We start from the raw sequence: 12,913 nt of genomic DNA on the forward strand, positions 1-12,913 counted from the left end.
TTGTTCTGCACGGGTGTCTCTGTAAGCTGACTCAACACTAAACTGTTTCTACGTCTTAACAAAATGCACAGTTCAGAGTCAGGTAAGCCAAGCATGCACACTGTGCAACAAATCCACAACCTTAAACTGTCACTCTGCACGTTCCTGTGTCCAACATCACCACAAATGTGAATTAATTTAACATTTTCATGGCATGAGACTGTGTTGTGTGCGCTCTACAACAGGGATTAACATCATAAGACACGGAGGTCTCCACCCTTATTCTATATACTACTCTCTGAATCATACACCCATGTTTGTTTTCACTGTATATTTATGTGCGTACAGTAAATCCCTGTGTCATAAGTGTTTAGTCTGTATTATTCAACTATCCTTTACCTGAATATTCAGTCTTGCCAATTTCAGCATATACGGTTGCCATGAGCTCAAGGCTTCTAGCTGTAATTGGATGGTCATTTCCAAAGGCCCTCTGGTGAATCTTTGTAGCCTGAAAGAAGCAGAGATGTATTATTTTAAAGCTTACAGAAGAGTTATAATATTCTATTGGTTCAAATATCCGATTTTTACATACCTTACCGCTGTATTCTAGGGCAAGATGAGGTCTAAAAGGAAAAGAAAAGACAAATGAAACGAATAAACTAAAGGCAACGCCACTTTGTTTTTCTGGAACAAATATTTGCTGACAATAAATGTGTTACAGTATGTTAATAATGGATGACTTTGAATTATCAAACATCATCTAGCCGACATTTTTCTTCCGTTTGAAAACATAAACATGTTACGGGCAAATATTTCCAGTGACGATAATAATTCCAGACCACAATGAAGCAGAAAAGGCACGCGCTTCATTGTCAGGGGAGCATATCAGTTTCTGTGTTCGGGGCACATCAGCATGACAAATCTAAACACACGTGTGCTGTGATTGGACACGGACAGCAGGGCTGCGGATGCTCAGGTACTTTATGGAGGAAGTGGAAACCTTCTTTTTCTGCCAGCGCTGCCATCCACTGTCTATTCTCAGGGTGAATTACAAAGGGCATGGCGCTCACAGGTTGGTTTACTATCTCCGGCCCCTCTGCCTCACTCCTGCTTAGTGTTAAGCTAGGTGAACACGATGGGTTTCATTGAAGATCTGCCAGCTGTTCCAGTCATATTGGCACTGAAAAGTCTGCCAAGGACATTCATCACCCTAACACCCTCACGTGTGCCTATAGATGTAGAGCAAGCTCTGTTTAGTGTGACAGATGTCAGCTTCGCTGTTCCAAACCCATACTTTCCTTCAATTAGTAATGGTCAGGTGTCAGTTTGCAATGCTTTAGAAGGTCTTTCTCAGAGGATACGTGATCAGCAAAGGCAGAAAAGCCCTTCACTAGCTCAAAGGACTTCCTATGACATTGTTAAAAGATTTAGTAACAATTACAACTTCCTGTCTGTAAGGAGGAAGCTCTAAAACCACCGCTTATAGCGGGCGCAGTAAGAGATTGGTCATTATTTAAAGAAACCAGAGTCAGTTTGTGTGCAGTTTTTGATTATTTTGTTCAGTCTGTATAATCGTTTCAGAGTAAGTTTGCGAAGTCTGGAAAGAAACCACCAAAGAGCAGAAACGCAATCCTCCACAGCCATGCACAATCAGTACCATCTCATTTAACTTTAACTACTGCATGCTGCTTGCATTAATGAAGCAGTGTAACCAGCCCTCCACCGAGCACACCTTCCACCCTCTGTCACCCTCTCAGGCAATCAGGTTAAATGGCCTAATCCCAACAATGAAAACAGAGGCACAGAAAATGGGTGCATTCTGTGGCCTAACAAAGTACCCCTGCAACAGGAGACACCAGATCCAGTTAAGGTGTTCCTTCTGTAACGCTCGCATAGAGCGCGGTGTCTTTTTTCTCTACATCTGCATGAAAATTTGACCATGGCTGAAAAGGCTTGAAGCTGTGGTTTGTTTGGTTGAAGGAATTTGCAGAAATTTCCAGAATTTGAAAACTGCATGTGTAATAGCGATGGCTGCGCTTATAGTTTTGGATAATTAATAAAGATTAAGAGATAGCAACAGAAAAGGTCATCAAACCTTTAGAAAACAGAAAATTCGAAGAAGTTAGGTGACAGTAATTTATTCCTTTTTAACTCATCTTGACATTATTATTAATAAGATGATGACTTCACTTTATAAACAATGGGTTATTCATAATCAAAATGATTAAAATCTTTAACAGCAACAAAGGCAAAACTTACAGTTTGCCTTGTCATATTTAAGCCAGCAACATTTTTTTCATCTCTCTTAGACGATGATGGGCAAAATACAGCAGAATATACAAAAGCACACACACAGCAATGCCTACATCATGCATAAATGATAAATAAGTTAAAGCAAGCACTAAAAGTCAGTTTATTTAATACAGAGAGACCTGAAAGTAGCGGAACATGTAACACCCCATTAATTACAGCGTAACGGAGGCTTTGAGAGGACACAGTTTTACCTACTGTTTGCTCATGATGCAAAGCTGAGCCAGCCGTTCGAGGTGCTGTGCCTGGGAGGCCTGCTCTGAAAGTTCCTCTGGGGTTGTCCATCCCGCGGAGCCCAGCGTAGCCTCCTCTTGAGGCCCTGTTACACAAACACAGGGCATGGAATCACGACCCGACAACGCTCTTTTGAGCTAACCTTGCTCCTCGCTACCCTCCTCTTCCACTGAAGAGTTTAACAAAAAATTAATCTCCCCGAAAGCCGGGTATCTGTCTGTATCAACTTGTCTGGCACTGCTGTGGACTTGAAGCCGGAACAATAAAGAGGAGCCAACTGAGGACTGGAGACACAAGAGATAAGGGCAGGAGGGAGCAGATAAGGGAGTCAAACAACACACTCGCCACACCCCCTGGAGCATTGAGACGCACGCAGAGTGACACACCACAAACATCATGCAAGTACTGAACACACAGAGCACACACATAGAAGATGCTTGGCTTGCAATCCACGCCACATCTAAATGCAAATAAATCATTGTAAGAGGTAAAGACATTAGTCTGCATTACAAAACCGACAAAATGACAATTACATTGGGGGAAACAGAGAAAAGAGGAAAGGGCACATTTTGAAAGCACTGGGGAGGAAAAGAAAGCTGTAAGCTGTAGCTATAGTGCCAGCTCTGCCCCCAGAGAAGTCCAGCATCCAATCTGAATGAGTGCTGAATCAGGGGCTTCAGTATTCTGTAGTGACACACAGCTCGTAATGAGAAACTGTGGCCATTTGTCTTCTACTCCATCCCTGATCTCCACTGTGCCCATGCTACACTGCGCTGCTGCCTCAGCAGCAGACAGAGAGGCAGGCGTCTGGAGCAGCGGCAGCAGCAGGTGATGAATGAGCAGCCTTGCTGTGAATGCTCGCGTAAAGCTCGACCGGGTATATTGTAAACAAAGATGGAGTTGGGTAAAATGCGATGTCATATTGCCTGAACAACAACAAGAAAAAAGTATTCCTTCATTTTTACAAAAGTAAAATTGGTGAAGAAAAATAACAATGTGTTGATTAACTGTTTTAATCACCAGAAAAATGCCTTTAAAAGTAACTAATCCACTCAAATCCAAGTGAAACCGCAGTTATACTGAGCTACGGACAAACCTGATGACAAATTTTGTGCAGTGAACACAAGACTCTCGGAAAACGTTCAGCAATTTGCTGAAAGAGTTGTGTATTTATTTTACACCAGAGTACTGCCAGATGTCGTGGTTTTCGGAGAAATCGAAATTCTAAGAAATCACGAGGACATGCCAAAACCACACGGATTCAAAGTGCACGCTCTATAGGACATGCTATGTGTTTTCACACATATTCCCAGAAGTATTCCTTGATAGCATAACATGAAAAGTACTTGCCTGTGCTCCCCTGAAGAGCGGTGAGCTCGATCAATGCCACTTCATAGAACATTTTTTCAGCCTGTATGAACTGGAGGGCCTTCCCATCTATTTATATGGGTGAAGGATCAGTCTCGGATATCAGAGGGATTACAGGCAGCTGCTTAAGTTAAAAACAGTCTCTGCTGCACAGCTCATAGACAACACACTTTTTTCACCTCACATGCAAACAAACCTATGGGCAAACACAGCATACAGTACTCCAGGACACATTAGATTAGAGGTCAGTCACTCTGCCTGCTGTTTTTGTGGTTTTGTGAGCCAAAACATGTCAGACATTCAGTCTGATAATATAGACATGCCACATAACGACTCATATCTCTGTTGTATTGCCTTCCTTTGTCGTTTTTGTGTATATTTTTTGTACATGATGTTTTGGACTGATCTGATTTGGCAGGTTTTTGTTTCCATGAAAAGACTCTATTTTAAGCGTCCTAAAAATAGCTCGCTTGAAACATTCCATGCACTTGGTTTTTGTTCCACTGTAAAACGACACCGTTGATGTTTGTCAGGTGAGTTTAAAGACCAATTGGGACGGAGAAGGCTTAAAATAAACTCAGGCGTGCTTGTTTAAATGTCCGACTTAACACCAGATTTCTCATGTGTGCCTCTTTTCAGCTCTGCTGTGACGCTACATGCCAATAAATCCTATAATGTTTTTCATAATATATAATATACAATTTTTAAAATATTTTTTAGTGCGTCATGCTATTAAAAAAAACATGAGCCAAGCCATATACAGAATTGTTTAAAATTCTTGAGTGTCCCCATATTTCTTTAAATTTTGATTCCACAAATGGTCTTGAGCACAGTGCCCCAGTCTTTCTGAAAAATCTTCACAAAGTTCATCTTTGGACATTGGCTGTTTTTCACTCATTTCCTGTCCAGTTTTTTTCCTTGTTTGTTTGTTAACCCACTTAACACTGAAGTATGACTCATTCGGGGGATAAAACAGTGTCGTGTCTACACAGAACAGACAGATTAGCAAAGGAGCAATTTTAAATTGTATCTTTAAGTCAGTTGTGTTGGGGATCTTGTCAAAACTGATGAAAGTATGAACACAGATAATACAGACAGATTTAGACACAACGCAGATCCATCGGGAAACACGTTTGCACATGTTTCAATGAACTTGTGCAACTAATTCCCATTTTCCTGGCAAAATATAAAGAAACATGGTGTGGCTCAAGACTTCTGCACAGTACCGTATTTGCCTGAGAGACAAAGACCCACTACAATTAAAACAAAACAAGATCTGAGATGTAAGAAATGCAAGAAAACGTGTACTCCTGAGCTGATTAGTAACAGGATGAGGAATGGTGATGGATGAATGTTGAAATGCTTTTAGAGGAAGTGCTTTTAAATAATTTAATGTGCTGTACAGAAGAAAAACTGAGCACTTTTATAAGTCACTGGAAAAGGATGACTGTTGTACTGCTTTTGCTTTGATCACATTTTTGAGCAAGCTTAGAGCTCTATTACAAGATGGTTAGAAATACCTGTCACCGCTCCTGGGAGTCACCTGTTTAGCCGGACCATCTGTGAGGGAGGATGAGGGGAACAGCCGTCACCAAAGGTCACAGCGCTACTTCTGTCTGCTATTTTTAGTCAGCCTGGACTATAACAATGCAACAACAGGAACCTCACACAATGCTCTCCTGGGAATGACCTCCATTCTCTCATCCACACCCTCTCTGAAACTGTAATTGGACTACACTCCAAAACTCTGGAACCTTCAAAGGCATCTGATCACACGTGTGCTCACCTCAAGTGTACAACCTATTTTAGTAGGGAGGAAATTGGAATTTGCTGTGGAATAGTACACCTAAGAAACTTGAAACGTGACTTAATTAGATATAACTTAACTAATTGTACTTCAGAAATCTGAAATCGGGATATAACTGCATCTTTATCCGAAATCCACCTTTATTGGAAGTTAAAGTCCGCGTGTGCCACGCAGTTTTCTTTCCATGAAACACATATCAGTAACACTCATGAGCTAAAACAGCTTTTGGCTTTGAATAAAGGTCATTTGTGGACGGTTCCAGCTCTGATAACAACACATCAAGCCTTAAGCAGTCATTGCACTGGTACTATGACTATCAAGTGCAACTAATATAGTTTATTTGTCTGGACTCATTGGTTTTCTTATCATGCTTTTGGTTAGAAATAACACATGAGAAGACGCTGCCAATCCTGTTCTCATACAGCATTTGCGTGACACTAAAAAGTTCCCACATCCTGCTCCCAGTTTGAGCAGACTGACCCCTCACCTCACCTCCCCAGAGGGTATTCACAAATGCACCAAAACATCACTGCTTCAGCTTCTGTGATTATCATGAAAAATACTAAAAGAACTGAAAGGTTGGAAGCAATTTAAACGGCAAAAATGGTTCAATCTCGAAGCGTTGTTTTCGTGACTGCAATAACCCTTTTTCATTGTTATGCAAACTATTTCAGTCTGTATCTGACCTGCAATGCTTGTAATTTCACATTAAACCAAAACAATATGCGCTGCATAATAAAATAGCCAAATCTGACATGACACCACACGCTACTCTTACTGACTTCAGGAAAGAGTGTATCGTATGCTAAAAAAATTTAACCCAATCTTGGAAGATGACCCTTGTAAGTAGATACCTTTCCATGCTGAGAGGGGCGAACTGTAATGGCTATTGACAAAATGAAGCTCAGCAAATTGACCTATTTTGGAAAATGGACAGTGAGCGCTAGAGCCCTGCTGAGGTAGATAACCTGAGCTGGCAAGTAAAGTGTTGGAGTGTCTCAGTAACAGAGAGAGGAGCCATGGAGGTAATATATCCTGAAACATAACACCTCTCTATTATCTCTCTGTCCTTTACAGCTATAGTTTATAGAAGCAGTGAAGTGGCAATGCACAGGCTAGTCAGCGCAGATACGGGTTAATTAGTGCTTTCCCACTCTGTTGTGTGGAGATAAGAGCCTACAAATCCTCTTAAGAGACAGACACACAACCTGGGCTCCACACAAAACATGAGGCATTTGGGGACAAATGCCTCAAAGACATCCCCTCATCCTCTCTGCTTTACATTGCTTTCTATAAAGGGTCTACACGGTTCATTGTGGTGGAATTTGCCAAGCTTGCCTCAGTGACAAGCCTTTACACAACAGGTTTACAGAGTCGAAGAGCTAGTTTTATAGTTAGCTGCTTGCTAGAGGCTTAAAGGACAGGGGCAGAAAAAGTGTCAGATCAGCTTTTCCTCTTTTGTTAGTAAAGGATACAATTCTTTTCAGTGATGAAGAGTTCTGCAATCTGTAAAGCATAAAAAACAACCAAGGGACGTAGTTAAATATTAAATAATTCACTTCCAACATCACAGACGGGTAGGCGTATGCATGATGTCACGAGCTGTCAAAACAAATAATTGTGCTCTCCTCACAGCACTGTTGGGCTGGTCAACATCATGCCATGCATTCCAAAGTTGTGGAGTAAAGGCTATGTTTTGACATCAGGGACATTCCTTCAGGCACAAGCAAAGACGGTTAAAACTGTAGCTCTACCTTTGTGGGAGGGTCTTCTAAAGCAACTCCAGTGTTTAATCTGCTAAGACTTTGGCCTTGGCTGCACAGAGCCCAAACATAATGCCTCTGATCTCACGCATAGCCCACACACCATGGGGGAAATATTAACGGGATACTACACTATTACCATAAACAGTGCCACTGTTTCTATGGAATACATTAGGCTTGAACTCAGCACCGCTAATAGCAGCATGCACATCATCAGTTCTACGAGACCGAATGATTTTACAGTGTCAACACAGAGACCCATGATGAACTGTGCTGTCAGGTTTGACATTGAATATACTGAATGTGTCCTTTGTGTTGTGATGTTTGCTAATTTATGACGCTCAAAAGGAGAAGTGATGCACATGTGTTTGGACAGCTGTGCAAATACATGGTAGGGCAAAAAATGTGTAGATGTAGGTAACACACACGTGAATTCATGCTGGCACATGTGGAAGAGAAAGACACACAGAAAGACAGAATCTATGGCTGTGTGACATTTTGTGGGTGTGAGTATATCCAGTTCCCATCTGGCTCACCTGGTGTAAGCAGTTGGGCAGAGAGGTGAAGTTCTGCACATGAGTCAGTCCCAGCAGGCAGCTGAGGAAGCAGTGGAGGGCGGCCTGGTACTCCCCCTGCTGCTGGAGCTGCTGTCCCAGCTCAAACAGGCCCTCCCTCCCTCCGTTCAGCATCCCCAGTCCCAGCCAGAGTCAGCGCTGCCTCCCATCAGAGCTCCACCGGCCGAGGACGAGCGTTCCTCCCTTCACCAGTCTGCTGAAGCACCACAGGTAGAAAGAAGCAGCCACACAGTGAAATGTTTTCAGACCGCTGCCGCTCACATGAATCAAAACAGGAATGTGACAGGAGGAGGAGGGAGCAGTGCAGCTTCCTCTCAGTCTCGTCTGTGCACAGTAAGTCAAGGACAGGTTGTAAGGAGCAGTCTGAGGGAGCACTGGCGACTCACACAGAAAAGATTCATTCCCCTCCCTCCTCCTAGGCTGCACCAGGAAAGGAGGACAGAGGAAGTTGGAGAGTATTTGCTGTTTGAGTGACAGCGCTCTCAGCCAATCCCTGCTCTAAACATGTACAGTAGCTCCTCCAGAGTCTGCTGAGCACATTGAGTCTCTCTCCAATCCTCGAACAGGGAAACTGCAAAGGTTTATGTTTTGATGATGAAAAGCAAACATAGTGGCACATGTATATTATCTACTACAGCTTTAAATATTGCATATAATTCGATTCACTTTTGTGAGAACCCCTTTTTTTCCTCTGATACTGTGCTGTGTGCAGTACATTATGCATATTAACAGTATGAGGAAATTTTGATTCTTACTGCCCTGCTCATGATTTATAAATGAGACATACATAAGAATTATTCACCAAATGCTGTGTTAGCATGTTTTTGGAATACAGTGCAACCAAGCACAATTCTGTAACGGAAAGAAAACCGCAGAGAAAAACACAGGATCATTAGAAATAGCCATATAAGAGAAAAGACTCACTATCCAAACAAGGACAACAAATATTTATTCAGGAGGAGCGCCTCCTGCGGATGTTTGCTCACTTACCTTAACACTCAACACTAATCCGAGGCAAACCTGTGCCAACAGGAATGGATGGGATGTAGAGATGAGTGATATGGCCATATCTTATATATGCTGGATCATATAGAAGATCATGACTCTGAGAGCAGCATCCCTACTGTCAGTCCATTTGGTCATAAGCTTGGCAGGAGGAGGAAATGAATGGTGTACAACAAGGCAAATGGGCAGAGTCAGTCTCCATTAGTGTCCAATGCACCTTGCTAAGCAAGATGGGATTTTAATGGTTAGTAAAGCTGGGGAATGGGAGATGAGAAGGCATTAAACTCGCACTTCGGGTCAGGTGTCGAACTGTGAACAGCGCAAATTTATCTATAAGCTGTGAGGTGACATTATGCTGATGCAGGCCAACTTATCTCCTTCCTGCCCAGAGACCTGGATAAAACAGACACGTAATTGTGCTTGCTCTACTATCCTGCTGCACAGCCATAATGCAGTTAGACAGTAAGCAAAGCTTCTGATATGAGTGAGTTGGAAGGCCACTGGCAGAGAGTGTGGATCTCCATTTCAAAACTGCAGGCCAGCCAAACTGAAACGACACACTGAACTGTGAAGGGACTGGATCTTTATCTATTGGGGCAACTATGCAACTGGAAGCCCACCCAAAACATAGAGAACAATCCTTTCAAAAATACTGTTTTTCCAACCATGAAAAAACTCCATCATCGTTAAATGATCTGGAAGCCCTCAGCCTGGGTAATGCCCACTACACTGAAATCAACTGATGAGAGAAACAATATTTAAACAGTTGATGCTCTTGCAAATACGTCATAAAACAGTGGTTATAAAATATAAATCACCATAAAACTGATATGCAAAGTTGACATCATAAAAAACTCACACTTCTATATACCATGCATGTGATGTCTGTACAACTGCTGTCTTGCATTTTGCATGTTGGCTGGGATGCTGTTGGACAATTAACTCTTTTGACTTGCTCCCAACGCAGAAACACAGATCTTTTATTTACAATTGTTTTGACATAGATATAGATTGATGGTCACTAGTCCGCAGGGTGAGAATGGAAATCTACCTGTTATTGGAATATTGATTGCCTGTCCCGTGGAGTTGGTAGACCTATACATCAGTATGATCAGCAAACACAGCCCCCACTGCCCAGGGACACCAATACACCACACTAATGTAAAGAGATAGCGAGCAGCAGACTGCAGAGTGGAATGAAACTGTCATTCACAGATATAAATTTAACTTCTGCAGGTTATTGCAGAGCAGTAAACTTTGGTATATTAAATTAGTGTTAATGGTTTGTGTAATGCACATTTGCAGTGTTTTGCAGGTTGGACTGGTTTATATATCACCGCACTCCCTCAGTACACAAGTGTGCAATTTGGTATGAAATGATGAACTTTACTGTTAATTATCAGCAGATTAAAATCAATGCATCCTTTACTTTAATACTGGAAACCTTAGTCTTAGTTTCTCTGCCTCATGCATACTTGAACTTTTCTCTGCACGACTTAATGTAATGAGAAAATCTTTCGCTATTAAAAAGAGTATTTGCTAGATTAACACATTTTGCTTTGTCCAGCAGGTTTGCAGGGGAACATTGCTGCTCTTGTGTCCTCCCGTCATTTCTCAACACTGCGCATGACCCTACATCAGCATATACTATTTATATTTCCCGCATTGTGCACATACAGCTACTCTATGCAATTTTGCTATAGCCTAGAGGTCTCTGATATGGAATATATTCCTCTGTATGAGTGACAGCAGCTACATCCCAAGCTACGGTATGCCAAGTCCAAAGATATGAAGCCAACACTAAGTATTCTTCTTGACATGAGGCCGCCAAGATATCCTGCAGGACTGCAAGCTTGCACAAAACACCACATCCAATATGAAACCTTGCATCCCTTTTTAAAGATATAAATATTATGCTCTGTTCTTGATTCCTGTGGTCTGTTTAAACCCATCCACTTTCCCACTGGTGCACCAGCATCCCTCAAAGACTCAGGCTCTGGCAGTTTAATAGGCTTGGTCCTGACACCCCCAGCTACTGAAAGGCAGTTTATGACCTCCATGTAATCAGCAGTAAACGCTGCCACCATCTGTCTCTTTTTACTCAATTATCTGACCCAGTGACTTTTACTGACAAACACTGTCCAGGTAAACAAAGTAACGCAAATCCCCCTGCTAAGATTCTGACACATCTATACATCATTTAACACAGATTTCTTTTTGATCAGGTCTCGCTCCAACTGTGCCTTGCAACAAAGGGCAACATTCATTTAGGAGAAGAAAACTAGGAAGTATGGCTGCGATATTATCGCCTAAACGATCAAAACTGGTTACTGTGAAAAAGTCACACATGTTACACATTCAGTCAAGACTAATAACATAGCTTATCTTAAAATCTTAATGAAAGGAACCTCTTAACTTGGTTTGTAATGACTCATCTCTGTCACAGTGTATTAAAATCACTTCATTAAGAATTCTTGATTAAAAGGAATCGCCTTATATGGCATCTCTGGTGAGCTCATTATCTTTTGCTCTACTCTTGCAACCCCTAGTGGACAATCCACAGATGTAAAGGAATCTCACACACTCAACACACACTTCTGATGAAGCTTTGCAGAAAAGGGTGACCAAATCTGCTCAAATCTACATATATTTTTACAGTGTGAGTGATCCCTGCTGTCTGTCTCTGATCTTTTGAGACAAACAAAGAACATTCAAATATTAGAGTGATGTCTTTATTCATCAATCTTTTTACAACACCAGTCAAGATAGAAAACAAAAATCTGGGCCAGGAGACATGTGTGCAATCATCTGAAGGCACACATGTCTCCTGGCCCTCCTTGCTTATTCACAGCCCACAGCATCTGTCTGCAAAAAGAAAAAGTGAAGGCTTGTTTTGTCTGTGTGGGAGGTAAATTACTGACAACAGCCAGCGACAGAAGACTACATTGACTTCTTAATAAATTTAAGTGACACTGCAATTCACATGTGACAACAGCTATGATGTGACTGCTGGCTGTTTGAGATGTCGTCGACTCCCACTTGTTCAGTCTAATAAGGCCTCTTGATTTATCACATATAGGAACGTGGCTTTCCTCAAAGCTGTCTCCTCTTTTTTTCTGTTAGCTTTTGTCTTAGGTCTCAATTAAATGCTTACAAAACATGATGTCAGAGGATGAGACAGGACTAACGACACTCACAGCTTACTCATTTTATCTGGGATACGATGATGCAGACAATCACGGGATCTCTGCCACACTTCATTAACATACAGTGGGGCAAAAAAGTATTTAGTCAGCCACCGATTGTGCAAGTTCCCCCACTTAAAATGATGACAGAGGTCAGTAATTTGCACCAGAGGTACACTTCAACTGTGAGAGACAGAATGTGAAAAAAAAAATCCATGAATTCACATGGTAGGATTTGTAAAGAATTTATTCGTAAATCAGGGTGGAAAATAAGTATTTGGTCACCTCAAACAAGGAAAATCTCTGGCTCTCACAGACCTGTAACGTCTTCTGTAAGAAGCTTTTCTGTCCCCCACTCGTTACCTGTATGAATGGCACCTGTTTGAACTCATCATCTGTATAAAAGACACCTGTCCACAGCCTCAAACAGTCAGACTCCAAACGCCGCCATGGCCAAGACCAAAGAGCTTTCGAAGGACACCAGGAAAAGTATTGTAGACCTGCACCAGACTGGGAAGAGTGAATCTACAATAGGCAAGCAGTTTGGTGTGAAAAAATCAACTGTGGGAGCAATCATCAGAAAATGGAAGACATACAAGACCACTGATAATCTCCCTCGATCTGGGGCTCCACGCAAGATCTCATCCCGTGGGGTCAAAATGATCATGAGAACGGTGAGCAAAGATC

General features: G+C 41.9%; 1 protein-coding gene across 2 annotated transcripts in view; it reads right to left on the bottom strand.

Annotated features, from left to right (window-relative positions):
* Positions 1 to 12,913, bottom strand: part of lg19h14orf180 (linkage group 19 C14orf180 homolog) — a 41,185-nt gene that overhangs the window by 3,979 nt on the left and 24,293 nt on the right. The window contains exons 2-7 of one of the 2 annotated variants that reach the window (XM_076877476.1): positions 7,998 to 8,229; positions 7,174 to 7,204; positions 3,874 to 3,960; positions 2,488 to 2,608; positions 572 to 602; positions 379 to 487 (exon numbers count right to left, since the gene is read on the bottom strand). In XM_076877476.1, coding sequence (XP_076733591.1) covers positions 379 to 487; positions 572 to 602; positions 2,488 to 2,608; positions 3,874 to 3,960; positions 7,174 to 7,204; positions 7,998 to 8,150 — 532 coding nt within the window. In that variant the 5' untranslated portion in view covers positions 8,151 to 8,229. Of the gene's footprint in view, positions 1 to 378; positions 488 to 571; positions 603 to 2,487; positions 2,609 to 3,873; positions 3,961 to 7,173; positions 7,205 to 7,997; positions 8,449 to 12,913 lie in introns of those variants that run through there. The other variant, XM_004540613.6, reaches the window with a different exon arrangement.

Source organism: Maylandia zebra, linkage group LG19 (assembly GCF_041146795.1).
Source record: "Maylandia zebra isolate NMK-2024a linkage group LG19, Mzebra_GT3a, whole genome shotgun sequence".
Lineage (NCBI taxonomy): Eukaryota > Metazoa > Chordata > Actinopteri > Cichliformes > Cichlidae > Maylandia > Maylandia zebra.